The sequence below is a fragment of the Echeneis naucrates genome, chromosome 2 (genome assembly GCF_900963305.1).
Source record: "Echeneis naucrates chromosome 2, fEcheNa1.1, whole genome shotgun sequence".
In the NCBI taxonomy this organism is placed as follows: Eukaryota; Metazoa; Chordata; class Actinopteri; order Carangiformes; family Echeneidae; genus Echeneis; species Echeneis naucrates.
Window position 1 is genome coordinate 17,321,979 of NC_042512.1, and position 16,545 is coordinate 17,338,523.

Sequence of the window (16,545 nt, forward strand, 5' to 3'; positions counted from 1 at the left end):
GTTGAGCAAGAACCTCTGTGTTTGTGTGTCTATATTATTATGTTCTGATGTGTGTGTGTGTGTGTGCGGTAAGATAAAGGAAGACAGAGGGACTGCTAAGTTGGCAGTTTGAATGATATTTAACTGGAGCTCAGCTCGGCTGAATGAGGCTGTAAATCCGCTTCCTCCTGGGTGCAGTTTCTCAGAGTCTTGATACAGAACTATCACAGAGAGAGAAGGATGTCACCACATTACAGATGCACACACACACACACACACACACACACACACACACACACACACACACACACACGCACACACACACACACACACACACGCACACACACACACACACACACACACTAGTTCTACCTCCTACAAGGCATAAAATATAACCCATGCCATCAACAGCAACCCACTCAGAGGACTTAGGATATACACAGAGCACAGAGCTCCAGCCCACATTAACCAAACACAGAGAGCTCTCCTCTCGAGGCTTCTCATCCTCGCTGGCCTCACTGGCTCATAATCTTCCTCTGTCACATCCCTCTTCCTCCCAGCTTATGCTGCTTATGATCAAATCAAGCGAAAATGGAGTCAAAAGGAAAACAGCAAAACAAGACCATCCTGGAGAAAATGCTGCAACTTGATATCACAAAGGGAGTCGGGATTGTGTGTTTTACTGCATCCACACACGTCTGGATCATTGCACGCAATGCACGTCTTCTCTGGGGAACATTTACTAGGCTGTGAAATCTTTAATAATCATAAAAAAAACCTACTTTCTTTTTTACCTTTTTATTTGCAGCTGCATTTTTGCCAACGGCTCGCTGCAATGTCCAACTTCTTCAAAGAGGAAATGTGGCGGCTGCTCTTACAAAGCCACTTTGTAAACATACGTTACTTGTGGAGCTAATTTGATTCAGATGAGGAGATTTATGTGCAGAGACGAGGAGACTCACAAGGTTGTTTTGGTTTTTGGGTTTGTTTTTTTTTTTAAGGGTAGAATCGTCAGTTATTTTGGAACAGATGGGTCTCAAAGAGCAATTGAATTAGATTATCACTTCAACTGAATACATAATGAAAGAGCCTTAATTTGAAGAGAAAGTTATGAGAAGGCCATTTCAATTATCCCACAAACTAAACTGAGGTACCAGACAAAGACACTCAGATGATTTTCCCTTTCTTATTTTCTGTCTTTCTCTGATGACATCAAGAGTGAATCATGATGAATACAACTGTTTATTTGCTTGTTTCTGAAATCTGCCCCAGCTGCGTTCTGAAAAGCCTGATGCTTTTGCCATTGTTAATTGATTACAACGTTTCATGAAATTCAACTTTGTTTTTCACTCTATTATTGACACACTTGTTCAAATAATAACAGGCTTGGCACCTCGGCCCTGTTGAATTAATTTGACAGATTTGGAGTAAAGGATTGTCCGCGGTGCCGGCGTTGAACAGATTATTACAGAAGCTTTAAGATGTTTTGTCCAAAAAACGTTCAAATCCTGACAACCTGTCAGGCATGATTGCTCCACAAACAGCTTTCCTTAAGTTAACTTGTGATTGACAGATACATTTTTAGTTGTTTCCTCTGTCTGGGGTTCAAGAGTTCACATTGATGAAGGTTTCACAGAACTTATTTGAGCTGTTTCAAGAGTTGGACAATATTAAAACTTCAGATATCAGCTCTAACTTTAGTCTTACTGATATTTTAATGAATATATATTGTTTTAAAGACGTAATTGCTGCAGGGATAACTCAGTGCATCTCATCCAGTGTGTATGTGAAGTAAAGGAATCATTAAATCTCAGTATGCAATATGACATGACACCTTGTCCTTCATTACATGACCACAATATTATAAAATACACAGAGATTAAACCAGAGGCAAAGTAGATGTTCAAGCTAATGAAAATGTTCCTGTAACTATTTGGGCAATACTAACCCCAATACCAAAATAGAACATTTCTCTAATTGACTATAGTATGACAGATATCAAGATTTCCTGAGGCAAATCAAGAACGTGACTTGTTTTAATGAAAAGTTAGACTAATAGAAAGATAATGTAAACTCAAACTTAGGCGGTGCTGCTTTAATCTGAAGCTATTCTCCGAACAATAAAACAGTTAAAATAAAGAATTTCTCAAATAATTTCATCAGTCTCTCATGAACTGCAACACCTCCACTCAAAAGCTGCCACAAACGCTCCAGACAGATGGTTAGGACTCAGTGGAGGAGCTGTCCTGCCATGCCTGATAACAAGTTTCCTGGGCTATAGAGGGCAAGCGTGACTGTAAACACCCCAGCCTCCAGTGGAGCGAACAGGTGGCCCACCACATAGGACTCTTGTCATGTTGTGTGTCCACAACAAAAGTTCCATTATGAGGGAAAGTCTTTGCAATAATGGCCTCAGATCTGTTGATGGAGAAAATAACAGAGCTACGATGCTTCAGGGAACTCACATCCAATGCTCTGCACCCAAACACTGCTGCTGAGTTAATTCAACACGAGGCATTGGCTTCTGTCTGGCAAAAGCAAAACTGAAGCCAGACCATCAGTGGTGTGGCCACTGTGGTCAAATTAATTTCCTTTGTGCTGCTTCACAATGACAAGAAGGATGGCCAAGTTTGGAGCTTTGAATAGAGCTCTTCTCATTCCCATCATTTCCATGTATTTGTTTTCGGAGGCTGTATTCTCTGGCAGTGGCGTTGGTGGGAGGGTGATAATGTCACAGAGGAAGGAAAGTGATGGTCTGCCTGGTGTTTTTATAAGACTTTGGCATTTGTTGACGTTGGGTCTGCCGTCATTGGCAGGCAGGCTGCCACAGAGCCCCCCCCCCCCTTCCACACATGCACACTCTCACCATCTGACCCATATAGGTGCTTTGAACCGCTGGCAGGCCTGACAAGATTATTTGGGCCCCCTTCCTGGGAAGACCGCTGGGATATAGGTGGATGTGTGTGTACATAAACAGTCTAAAAATGTGCTGTCTGTACACAATGCTGCTGCAGTTTGTGACAGCACTTTGGAAGCTGTTGAAGGACGTTTAAGTCTCCAGGTGGCTCTCTTTTTGAGACTGTCACTGAAGAAACAGGGAGGGCGCTACTGAGAAGCCTCAGCGCAAGATTATAAAGTAATGAGTGCTTCGCTTAGAAAACCAGGCAAACTTTCCTCCCTAAGTGTGATGACTAATGTGCTGCTGGTTTGCCCTCTCTTCCATCTTGATTACATAATCCCCAGATTAATTAGCTGTGTGTTTCAGCCACTTCCTGTCGCGTGACCCTCAAACGGGCCCCCCCCCCCCACAATCTGGCCTATCGACTTACAGGGCGCCAGAGCTTTTTCTTTGAAGGCCGCCTTGGCTTCAGAGGCGAAAAAACTCTCTGATCTGACGGCTAAAGGAAAGGGCCCCTGCAGTGTGCCGTAACAGACTGATAAAAACCTCGAAAAACATTTGGGTAACACACACAAACCAGGGAAAAAAAATTAAGAATAATCTGGCTGTGAAAACAAGAGGCGGTATGGAACAATGACAATCTGGCTCCTTTGGTAATTTCCTGTCGGCGTTCATTCGTGTGATGTGGTCGTGACTGTTCTGCCGGGATCAATCAAACCTGCGAGCAGATGGCATCGCACTCCTCCAGCGGACTGGGGATTGTCTGTGTTTTTTCCAGAGACAGTAATTGGCCCGCTATGTCACGGACCGGAGCATGCTAACTGCCGCCGCCACCTCCACTGTGCAGGGACAACACGTGTCTTTCTGCTTTGTATGGCTCATAACGTTGTACCATTGCTGCAGCCTTCATTTGGTTCCGATTCAGTCTTGTGTTAAACTTCTCTATAATTAATATGATAACTATTTCATGTCATGACAGCGAACTAAGCATCAAGACAGCCAGTGTGGTGCCAATATTTGGGCCACTGCCTCACTACAGACATCCACGAGACCCCAAATAGTTTAGGTGAGGAAATGTATGCGGATAAATGGAACCGTGTGTGGGAAACTCAGCAAGCTGTATAAAAGAGAGCCACAATAATTGCATGTGTACTGTATGAGCCCGTGTGTGTGTGTGTGTGTGTGTGTGTGTGTGTGTTTGTGTGTGGCTAAGACGCTGGGCACTTCAAAGCTTTGATGTTGGAGCTCCTAAATGAGGGCCACCAGAGGTCCAGACTAATGGGACATCATGGGGAGATTAGAGGCCAAGTGAAGCGGGCTGACAACACAGCGTTATGTATGTGTATGTGACGGCGCCTCGGAGGAGGAGGGGGGGGGCGGGTTTCCTGTGTGTGTTCTTTTTGCAATTAAAAGTGAAAGTTTGGCACCAGGTCTACGATGGAATTCGTGCAGAAGCGGACAGGAAGTGTTTAGCTGTGTCACAGGAATGTCAATAATGCTAAGAACACACTCCCCCGGTCGAACCTTCCCGCTCCTCCCCATATTTAATATCGGCCAATTCCTTCCACGGTATGGTATAAATCCTTTATTAAATAATCATAACAATAATTATAATAACAATCATAAAAAGAGCTTTTTCTGTACAAAGACCCCTTTAAAACAACAACAACAGCAGTCCGAGCAGTGCGAAAGGAGGGGGTGGGGGGGAGTGGGGGGGTGGTCCTGTCATTTTACATTGTTTGGTCCTCCCAGGCAGATGGAGGCGCTGTGACTGTCTCTATCAGTGTCAAATCACTGTGTCTGATACGGACTCCAAAGGCAAGCTGGATCCCCGAGGCTCCAAGGCACTTTGAAGACAGTCAGTGGGGTCCAGAGATGCGGGCCTCAGAGGAGAGGGACGGCTTGTGTGTGTGTGTGTGTGTGTGTGTGTGTGTGTGTGTGTGTATGTGTATGTGTATGTTTGGGAACATGGTGAGGGAGGATGGGATGAAATTTTGAGTGCATTCACAGCATTCATGCACTTCATGGTGTCAAATTTACACCTCTCAGCTGCAGCCACCATCCCCTTCGTTTGTAGGTCTCTCAGTGTCCACAGTTTCTTGTGTTTCTAAAGAGAGAGGGTGTGTATTCATGTTCTGTATATACATCTGGACGTACAAGTGAAGCATGTGTGTGCATGTGCGTGGGAGGATCTCTCGCCCTCGCCTTCTCATGGCTTATGAGTCCATTCCCCTCGTGCAAGAGTCTTTCTGATTGGTTCAGAACTGCCCCCAAGAATGCCCGTCTCGGTGTGTGCGAAAGCCAACATTAAAAAAGAAAATAAAAGGAACAACAACAACAACAACCAAAAAAAAAAAAAAAAAAAGATCAAGAAAATAAAACTATTAGCCAGTAGGTAGGTGGGACGGTTCGATGCGTGTGCATGTGTTTGTCGTTTGTGTGTGTGTGTGTGTGTGTGTTTGTGGGTGGGGGGGGGGGGGGGGGGGTAGGTCCTTTAAAACATGGCTTTTGAGGTCCACATGTTAAGAGACAGGGAGACAGATCGCTCCTCTCTTGTCCTGGTGTTGCCTCAACGTTCCTTTTTCAACATTTCTGCAAACAGTTTGCTTTTAAGGCTTGTTGTGTGTCCGGGCACACAGTCAGTCGATTTATAAAGCAGTTTCTGGCTGTGCATTTGTTTTTGATCCCATTTGTTTTTTGTCCTTGTGAAAGCACGGAGAGAACATTACCCCCGCGAGAAGGGAAGGAGTGGGGTGGTTGGGGGGGGGTTTAGTGCTCCATCAGTCAGAGTCTCTCTCAGTCTCTCTTTGTTTCTCAGTCTCTGCTCTTCCCAGCAATCCATAGGTTGCACCAACCAAAGCTCCTTGACCTTTTACCATTAACCACAATGTAAACATGACCTTCTCTTAGACAGGAACCAGCAACAACAGTCTCCGACAACTAAATCTAACAATAACGTCTCTCTGTCAATAAAAGAATGTGTTAAAATCCCCCCCCCCCGCCCTCACCTCTACACACACACATACATTTTCTTCACCAGTTTTTTTTCTACTTATCTGCCATCACAGAATGAAAACATTAAACAGAAAGAGAGTGACTGAGCTGAAAGACAAACTGGAGGGACGTTGGTGACTAAAAATACCACAGACTGTCAGGAACTAAGAGGATCGCGGAGGCTGATAGGTAGCAGAGTCTACAACGGAACAAAAAGTCAACGGGCCACACATGGGAGCTACGTTCTAGGCCACTGTGTTCACATGTGATCAAAAAAGACGCTTTCTAAGCACGTTCCTAACCTACCACCTTTCCAACACAACGTCTTCTGACTCAGTATGTGTAGCTTACAGTATCCACTTTCAAAACTAGACCTCTTACAAATCTATGAAGCATTTATAAACAGTTCTCTTTTGGTGGATCAGGAGTCTGTAATTGATATGTGTAGGTATTTATTTTTGAGGCCTAACATCCCCACAATGGAAACAATCCATCTGGGTAACCCAGTCCTTCGCTCATTGGTTCTTTTGTCACAAAAGCTACCGAACAGTGCCATGCTTCCCAAAGAGAAGACAAGATCTCATTGGAGCTAAAAATATCGGCGTTCTCGTTGTCCGTGTGTCCAGGGATCCGCACCACTGAGGAAGTAAACTGACACTAAAGTGAACTGGAGGAAATGAAGAAAATAGTGCGAGGTTTTCACAAAATGGCTGTTTATCTCTCGTTCGCCTTCCGTCTCGTCTTTCATGCCTCCGTGCAGCAGCGCTGTTGGTTCAGTTTGACCTTGTGCTTGAGGCCGTCGTACAGTTCAAAGTTGTAGTTTTCCAAGGTGGTGGAGGAACGTGACGACAGGCCGCTGTAGGAGCAGGTGCAGTACAGGAGGAGGCCGGCGCACACCGCCCCGAGCAGTACACCCAGAGAGCTCATGACGATGATGGTGACCAGGATGGGATCAAGGGTGTACAGCCACGAGTTGTCTTTCTCTGAGACACGGGTCACCGGCGGCTCAGATGATGGCGATGGTGTGTTCCAATCAGGGAAATGTAAGACTGGAGAGGAAAGGGCGAGAATAGATTTGAGGATTTGTTAAAGCTAACAAGATTAAATGTGTTTTCTGGAATCAAAAATTCTGCCTGTGATGAAAATGTGCCTACCTCCACCTAGTGAGTCCCGGCCGCTGGAAAGTCGTCCATCTCCGACTTCATTTTCTTTCTTTCCTGTCAGAGAGAAGCACAGGGATGCACAGACTTTAAACATTGAGCAGGAGTACACAAAATACAGATAAACAAACATTTTCAGATCTTTCTAGTTTAACCCCATTTGCAATCAGTGATCATGTGAAAATGAGATTTGGTATCCACACCCACACACACACACACACACACAGAAAGACTTGAATGATAGAAAAATATGACTTTATTTATAGAGAAAGATCATTATGATACATTCAAACACACGGTCATCACATAATATACTGATGGTATAAGACTGTTCATTCCACGTGAATAAAGATGCAAACATGTCATCATCAAATAATTAACATTACCCTTCATTAATCACATTAAAACCATCAACACTGTTACTGTCAAGTTTAAGAGTGGTGTCTAAGATGATCGAGGAAAAAAAATAAAGCAACTAATGACAACAAATGCCAACATTTAAGTAGTGCTTGTGACAGTCTTGCTCTCCATTTGGTGAAATTCTCAACACTGCCAGGCAAAGTGTATGAAAACCTGATATGTATCAGAGTGCGTGAATGGGAAGATTACAAGTGTGGTAAAAACTAGCAGTAGTTGCAGTACTTTAATTGAGCTCCAAAGCTCAAGTATACTTCAGATGAGTTTTCTTTTCGCACTTGTGTCAATGTGTGTGTGTGTGTTTGCGCTTGCTGTTCTTGGCAAGCATTCAGGAGTGGGAGTAACAGCTTGGCAAGGCACACATCTAGATGTGGAGGTCTTTGATGGCCACTGGCGTTATTAATACAGTTTCCAGGGCAACTGAAGTTGGCAGCAGATTAGGCGACGGAGGCGCAGTAGATGGGAGGGAAAAGTGCTTACCGCAGCCTTCATAAATGTTATCTGTCCATTAACTAATTACAACTATTAGAGGCTTGGATCTTAGCGGTGTCGAGATGGACAAAGTAGGGTGTCCGGTCCCTCCTCCCCAAGTTGATTTAAGAGCACATAGTGAGGGCGTGCCAAAAACACTTTTTTTCTCCACACTCTGGAGGGAAAAGAGCAGCTTCTAAATTGTGGAAACAAATTGAGGTGCTTTCTGCTGAGCTGTGGGCAAGTAGGTGATGGATTTTTGCTGGTGTGACAGATCACGAGAGCACGCCCCGTTAAGCCACGGAGTAAAGACCTCAATTTCATTCAATCCAGGATGTCGCCAGCTTTGTACCAACTCACGAGAGAGAAATTGGCACCAATTTGACTTCTTCAGCCAGATTTTTGAGAAATGTCACAATAAAACAGGCTTTCAGATCTCGGATATGTTAAATATTAGTAAGAAATACATTAGCTATGTCTTACTTTCATGTTAATGGCCAGTCAGGGTGTCTTATGGCACTAAAGGAAGGACCATCAATAGCTGCAGCTCTGGTTTTTATAATATCTTGGATCCCTCTCAAGGGTGCACATATACAGCAAAGCACTTATGGCTTCCAGCTGGTACAGCGGCATTTTGGGATTTGTAGGAATATAAATCAAGAAAGCAGAGGTGATGGCAGACAGCTGTGGTGATGCCAGACAGCTGTAACTATTTACAACCCTAAAAACAACAAGCACATATTCACACCAAAAACACAATACGGCTTGGCTTGACTTTTGCTTTCATCAGGGCAGCTTAAGGACATAAGGAACAATGGGAGTGGGTGGTATGAAGCATAAATGGGAGTGAAACAACGTGCTTTATTACGCCAGAGAATCAAGATGAAACACTAAACACTGAAGACGGCTGCATCCATCACTGACTGATGCCTTTATCAGCAGGAGACAAGACGTTCAATCAAAAGAGCTAGTTATCTCCATTTGTGATGCAGGACTTTAAGTATGATGGATTTGCATTCCTTTGTTTTTAAATGTGCACATGCTCTGTTGAAAAGGACAATGGAAGGGTTTTTTCTGCTCCTCCATCACTGTAGCCTCACGACTGGCACAACTCATATCACAGCTATCTCGTGTTGTTATTACAGAGATGCCAAGAGCTTTATTTTCTGGGGCTTGCCAGATCATTTCCCAGCTAGCACAATGAATGCCTCTCAGCCTAACAGTTTTCTCCTCTCTCTCTCAGCACTGCAGAGCTCCTCATGTCTCTGGGGTCTTGTTTTAGCCTGTGGTTTGGCAGCTCTGGCTGGCTCTTGCAGTGGAACCAGCTCAACGCCCCCCCCCCCCCCCCCCCCCCCACACACACACACCACTCCCCTTCTTCCCAGCCCACACATGTCTGTGTGTACGTCCATGCTGGGGTCATTCCAGGAGGACCGTTGGGGTTATGAGGAGCCAGACGGCACTCAATGGTCCGAAACAAGCTGTTCAGATAAATAACTTACTCAGACTTCAGTCCTCTCATCAGGAACAGCATAGTGTGAAATGTCAACAGCAAACTCCTTAATGGAACAAAGAGGAAAACAGCAACCGAAACAACATCCATGAGAGACACAGAGAGAGAGAGGGAGAGCACAGTGTTTCTTTGCAAATTTTTTCACTTGGCAGTTTAGGACAACGTCTGTCTCATCATCACCCTTGCAACTGTAAACTAAAGGAGAGACGGGCTTGTCAAGTGGATGTTCTGTCAATCCCGCAGCATCACCACACACACTTCCACTGACATCACAAGTTGGCGTCCTCCTCTGCCAAACACAACCCAGCTAAGGGCTTCTTTTTAGCAGAGAGTACGGTGTCGGTCCCGGCTGTCCAATCTCACTGTCAGGACTGGCTCCACCCCTGGGGTGGCCATACTGGATGACCAGTTAGAGTACTGGAAACACTGCGAGGAGCTGTGATAGGCCACTGACAGCTGGCTCTTCTTGGTGGCCAGGTGTTGGCGGCAGCAACAGAGGGCTCTGACCAAGATGGCCACCGCCAGGAGAAGGAGGGCGCCCCCGGCGGCCATAATGTAATACCAGTGGATGGGCAAGGGAGGCACTGGAACGCCTCCCCCTGGTGGAGAGATACAGAATAATTGGGCAGCGGGAAAAGAGAGGAGTGGCACTTGTTTATTTTCTACATTTAACTGTCCATTCTCTATCCCTATGTCTTCATCATACGAACAGCAGGCGTGCATCTCATATGAGCATGCACAAGCATGCCAGTTGCAAAAAAATAAAATAAATCTCCAAAGCCAAAAAAATCAGGAAATTAAAATGCATCCATTTCTCTCATGTAGCTTGTTTTCACGGTTGGGGGACAGCTTTTCACACCAAGATCATCGAGGGGTTTGGTTTGAAATCAGTCCAATGGTTGATCCAATCAAGTGCAAGGTGATTCCATTTTTTTTTTTTTCAGAGCTAAACTGGAATGACTTGGTGTGAAACAAAAGCTAAAATAATTAGTCATGAAAGCACCCACACACATTGAATTAAGGAGCTTCCTCTTCCTGTTTCAAACTGGCACAGGAAGTCACGACCGGCTCGCTGTAAAGCCTCAGAACCATGCAAGAATCTGTTGGACCCCACATGGGAATCCAATGTTCCAGAGCTCCCTTGGAGCTGATATTGGATTGGGATTTGTTATTTAGCTGGCTGGAGATGGCAGATTTGTTGTCAGTACATAATTTATCCCATTCTCTGTTCTTGTTTTTTTTTTTTTTTCTCCTTTTCTCTCATGCATCAGCCTCCCGGCCAGTCCTCTCCTCCTCAAGCCAAGTGCTGTCTCCTTGGAGACAATCTCCACAGATCCTCTACGCTGCTGCCCCTGTCTTGAACCTCTTCACAAATTCTCCGTAAAAACCACCTTCCAGGAAGCCTCTACTTGATTATTCAAGTCTGCTATTCAAAAACGAGCCCCTGAAGACGTTGAAAAACTAAAAGATAGAGACCACATGTACCTTCTAAACTTGACACGGAGTGCTGTGAGACTGAGAAAATGTCACACTGAACTAGGAAAAGCAAAGTAGAGCTGAATACATCCTGATTTTTGGACCGTGTCACATAATTACAGAGGGCAATGGTGCGTGTGTCTTCTACTTCACACTGCACACACTCATTAGACAGAGCCGAGTTAGGGAGAGGAGAGAGACACCCATCCTTGCTGCTGCTGCTCAGTCACTCTGATTGCATTTCACTGGGACACTGTTGTGTCGGTGTGGTGATATTAATGTGTGCACTTGTGCGAGTTTGTCAAGGGTTAAGACTCTGTGAGAGTGTGTGAAGATGGAAGAGTAGAAAAGCCAAAAAAGTGCATACACATCACATTCACACTGAAACCGCCAAAGCTCTTATCTTATTGGAAGACATTATGAGGTGCCAGAACACTAACATCAATCTCATCGAGTCCCCCAGGAAGCTCTAAATATTTTTCATGAAGCAGACAGTTATTTTCAACCCTCAGGCTGTGTCATGCAGCCTAGAACTGAGAATATGCAGCTCTGTTCAAATATCTGAGTCCATGAGGTGTGCTTCATTTAGCTTGCCTTGCACACACGGCTAGCCCTTTTGAGACTAAATCTTTTTTTCCACTGACACTAACAAGGTAAACTAATGCGCCTCAACCCGTTACTGGAATCATCTATTTTCCAACTTGGTTAGAGTTTCAAATATTATTCAGTGTTTACAAATTTAATAATTTAGATTTTAGCAAGGGGTTTGGTATTTGTTTGGTGATGTCTGCATGCTCCAGAGACTCTGTGTTGTTGGTGGAAGGACTGGTTTGGGCAAATTTCTTTTTTAGCGCTTCAACTTAGTGCCACCAAGCAAAAAACTCCAGGGTAGTGCATACAAACGGGCAGGAAGCAAGACCAGAGAGGAAGTGACATCACACCAAAGTCAAACTCACCTGGGTTTTCAGGAGAGAAAGCTGCAAAGGGTTCTGCGAGGACAGAGACAAAGCCGGGCAGACATAGATGGGGGAGAAGAAAGAGGGATAGAGTGAGCACTGTTAGATAACTTTAAATACGAGGGAAAAGTCAGCCAAATGTCACACAAATGTCACAAGACTATCAAACCCCTCCTGAGGAAATTTAAGTTAATTCCTCAGATAACTCATATGAATTATGGCATTTACCCAGCTTCTTTGCTCGAATGTATTTTCAAACAGAGTACATTGTGTGAGCTGGGAATTTGAGATGGGCTTTGCTGAGAGTGTACGGTCTACGTGTTTATGTGCGCGTCCGCATTTGCAAAGTTCACGCATTTTCGAGTTGTTTATCTCCGGAGTCCAGATAAACTGGAGCGGGCTGGGGCGGTTTGGCTTGCTGCAAACACACAGAGCAGAACCTTCACTTTGATTGCCTGGAATGCAAACACAAAGACGCGGTGTGTGTATGTGTCTCAATTTGTTCTTGACAAGTGTGTGTTTGTGTGTGAGTGGAGGGATGGGGTGGGCGGGGTGGGGCGGTTGGTGGTGGAGGAGCGAAAGACAAAGGAGGAGAGAAACCAATTAGGGAACTTGCGCCTTTTGGCGGGAACGCCAACGTACTGTGAAGAACTGAACTGCGCTGGGTGATAAGCACCATCCCAGCATGCTGTGGGAGTGGCAAAGGAGGGGGGAGAGTACTGCAGGAAACACAGCGGCATGGGTTTGGGGGGGTGGGGGGGGCTCTCTCAGGACTTTCATGACACATACACAAAACTTAATGAAGGAATATTAAAAAAGGCAAAAACAGAAGTGTTTGCAACAAACCAGGGACACAGCACACTTTGCGTTCTCCCCTCTGTGGTCCAGCTCCAAAGCACACTGGACGCCAGTCAGAGGCGATGACGGCAGTTTTTTGGCCGTGAACCGGCGGCACGGTCTCTGATCTGTTTAAGACCTTCTCCAAAGCTACTGCTTGGGCCAGATTAAGGAGGCTGTGCTGGCGCTCGGCTCATAACAGGCACCCGGAAACTTGCTTGGGAAACAGCCTGTCTAGTAATTCCCTTTGACGGCTCGGGAAAAGCTCTGTTTACAAATATGATGGAAGAGTGAGTGGAAGAGAGATAGAGGGAGCGCAGAGAAAGAGAAGAGAAATCTAATGAAACATAGATTAGCATCACCGGGGCCCACAGGGCGTTTATGGCCTACTTTTTCTATTCTGTCCTTTTCTTTTCGTTCTATGTGGAGGAGTAAACGGTGTCCCTCCCTCTCCTTCCTCCTTCCACATCTGAACTCGGTGGGCTTTTTGGAGGAGAGCTTGTCTCCGAAAACTGGGATGGGAGGGCTGGGGATTGGAAGGAAGACTGGAGGGTGGGGGGTGTTTATCACCGCATGTGTCACCGTTCGAGGACCTTCAGGCTGAAAGTGGAGGAGGTAGGAGGGAAATAAAGGGAATGGCACATTGATGGAGGATGACAGGAAGAGGCGATGGCGGTGTTGACACAGGATGAGAGGGAGCTGATGTGCATGAGGATGTGTGTGTCTGAGAGTATTCTTCTGAATGGGAGACATTTTGGAAAGTTATGTATGAATATGTGATATTCATAAGCATGTGTGTGTACAGTATAGGTGTACATGTGTGACTTACGTGTACACTCCTTCAGCGGGATGCTCGAGGTAATGTGGATGTTGTCTATCCAGATGTGTCCTCTGGTGCCGTGCGCAAAGAATCCCTCCACCACAACCTACCACATCCAAACAAAGGAGGAAGAGGAAGAGGAGGTGGAAGGGGAAGGGGCGGGGGGTGAGAAAGAAGAGGAAGACGGAGACAGGATGAAGGCGGCGAGGGAGCAGGGGGGTGGAGGCAAATTGAGAATGGGGACAGGCGGGTGGGGAGAGAAATGGGATAAAAACTTAATACAGTGCCTGTGATTTCAAAGTTACACTCAACACTTGCAATCATCCTCGCCTTCGCTGCAAGCTTCTTTAACTTACTTTTTCATGACAATGTTAACTACTTGTGATGTCGCTGACAAATGCACAGAAATCCCCAAACAATCACGCAGCCAATAGAGAAAACACGGCTTAGTTTGGCTCCTTTTGAAGTCAAACCTGGCCTAAGGTAACAGAGGTTAAAACTGATGCTTTCACATGCTCTGAGATGAGTCTACCGACGCATTCAAGACATATTGTGTCTGGGGAGACATTTCAGACATAAAGGGTCTGACCCAGATACTTCTTATCATGCAGATCCACTTTAACGTTGCTAATGTGGATTTATTGCTACCTGATAGCTTTTAGGGGAGCGAGGCAGGATAGTGCGACCCTCCTTCCAGATGGGGCCCTGGTCGTCCTTCAGCGTCCAGAGGAGGGTCTCATCATTGTGGGCGTCCCGGACCAGGACCTTAAGCTGGCCCTGGGCCTCACCCCACAGCTGATAGGAGAAGAGGAGGCAGAGGGGCCCAGTTTCAGCTGGCACCAAAGGACTCACGAGAGCGGCTCGCCGCTCCTCTACGTTGATGCTGGCGTCCAGGAACAGATAGCTGTTGCTCTCTGGAGGGAGATATGTCAATGCAGAGGTTACTTTGTCATCCTGGGATATGTGTGTGCAAAATAACACTATTGCAACTGCAACTAACTATATGAACATCCGATTTGACAAAGAATTTAATGAAAAGTTCATAAAAAAAAAAAAGACATTTTAACAGCAGTAGTGTGCAACCAAGCTGTTCTAATATTTTGAACACATTGCCTAAAAGTGAGCAGAGCCTTTGTTAACCTTGAGTTTGGTGGTTGCAACAGTGAAATGACAGTGAAAAAAAAAAGTCTGCTTTAATGGGTTTAGATTTCAGCCCTTGAAGCGATAAAACGTAAAATTTGAAAGGCTATGTAGACTTTTATCTGGTGAAAATGAATCCTGCTGAAAGAATTTGTAGGGCACAAACGGAGCACATGAACAATCTGTCCTCATGAATACCATTTCCATCATTAATCATCACTGTTGGCTCATACAGGCAGACTCAGACACATATATATACCCTTACACAAACAAGTACAGTGTGTTTTCACACAATCACAGACATTTTACAGACTCTCAAACAAACAAAAAAAATCCTAATCTCCAGTTGCTAACAGGAACGGGATCACCCCTGCACAATAGTAACACGAAACAATAGGGATATGACAAATATAAACACTCAGAAGAATGGGTCCAGTAAGAGCGTCATTCAAACGTGAAGCGATATAAGAACTCCAGCCAAAACCCCTCGGGGCCTATTTCTCTTCATTCCCTTCCAGGTACACAACTTAAACAACGGAAAAGTCCAACAAAACGCAGGCCACTCTATTTGTTTACACCAGAGGATGTTTAGTTTGCAAATTGGATGCTGACAAAAATCCATTGTGAGGGGGTAAGATTGGTGGGCACACTGTACGCTTCGGTGTGTGTGAGAAAAAGAAGAGACTGCCCATGTATGTGTCAGAGAGTGACTCAATGAGGCGTCCGGTGAAGGATTTCTTAAGTGGGCCCTATGGGAAAATGTCCAGTAGCAACAATCTGCAGATTAAATCACCTGTCGTGTCTGTGTGTGTCTGTAAGAGCAAATATGTGCCTCTCTCTTTTTCAGGCAAGGAAAAATAGTCTGACACAAATCAGAGCATCCAGGCATTTTCCCGAATATGAGTGGGTCTGTTTTTGTTTCCTTGTAACGCCACGAGGTTCGTCTTTTCCAAAAAATGACAGCGGCATTCAGAAAGTGTGTGTGTTTTTAGCATAGCTGCTTGCTGAGTGACTGGACCGATAACCTTTCTCTGTGTGTGTGTGTGTGTGCGGTCCTTCCTGCAGATCAGACAAGCTGTATCTAGAGGGACGAATCTTTCCTCTGACTTGACAGCTCCCCTCTGCCCGCCGTACGCCTGTGTGACACTTCAGACAGTGTGTGTGACAGTGTGTCCCTTGGCCTTTTGCAGCTCTGGATTGAATGTGCGTGCATCTCTGTGTACTCTTCCTTCCTGCAGATGACACGTTTTTGGGAAGGGGTGCATGTACTGTATGTGTTTGCACGCCTGGAGAGGGTGTGTGAGCGAAACACTTCTGTGACTCGGCGAGTTGTTTTATCACTCATTTTAAAGCCTCTTCACTCGTGTTGAAGTGCAGCATCTTGCAGGGACAAACCACCATTGTTGAGCCTCTTATTTGCCAGACAGCTCATAATTGAGACTGCCTTCAGCATACACAGTGAAACAGCAGTATTAATCCATTTCACAGAGATCTCCTGCAGCGAGAAGCAAACAAGGATTCAATCTTTGAAGCCTAGTGAGCACATTCTTGTTAGCCAGGGCATATTAAAGCCAAATAATGCAGCAGTATAAGGGGGCTAATTCCAGCTCAGTTTCACGACTGAGGTCATGAGGTGAGGAGATCACAGATCCCGAGTCACACGAGAAGATGGAATTCTGTAGAAGTTGAAACAGCGATTTGATAGCGGTGAAGTAATGATCTTGTGTTCGCTGGGATTTCTGACCTTTGACATCAGCGGGTAAATCAAAGGGCGGCGTGGCGTGTTCAAAACGTCTGGAAATGATACTCCACGCATGAAAGCAACGACATAACTAATCCAAGCAACCCTTTCCAATCCAGCCGTGATGAAAGAAGGTGCTTTG

At 45.3% G+C, this 16,545-nt stretch overlaps 1 protein-coding gene across 4 annotated transcripts in view; it reads right to left on the bottom strand.

The window, feature by feature from the left end:
• Positions 1-4,448: 4,448 nt before the first annotated feature.
• Positions 4,449-16,545, bottom strand: part of nrp2a (neuropilin 2a) — a 54,410-nt gene continuing 42,313 nt past the window's right edge. Inside the window, exons 15-19 of one of the 4 annotated variants that reach the window (XM_029515856.1) lie at positions 14,171-14,436; positions 13,532-13,628; positions 11,866-11,898; positions 7,027-7,089; positions 4,449-6,921 (exon numbers count right to left, since the gene is read on the bottom strand). In XM_029515856.1, the coding sequence (XP_029371716.1) occupies positions 6,617-6,921; positions 7,027-7,089; positions 11,866-11,898; positions 13,532-13,628; positions 14,171-14,436 (764 nt within the window). In that variant the 3' untranslated portion in view covers positions 4,449-6,616. Of the gene's footprint in view, positions 6,922-7,026; positions 7,090-9,331; positions 10,033-11,865; positions 11,899-13,531; positions 13,629-14,170; positions 14,437-16,545 lie in introns of those variants that run through there. The other 3 variants (XM_029515836.1, XM_029515845.1, XM_029515865.1) reach the window with 3 other exon arrangements.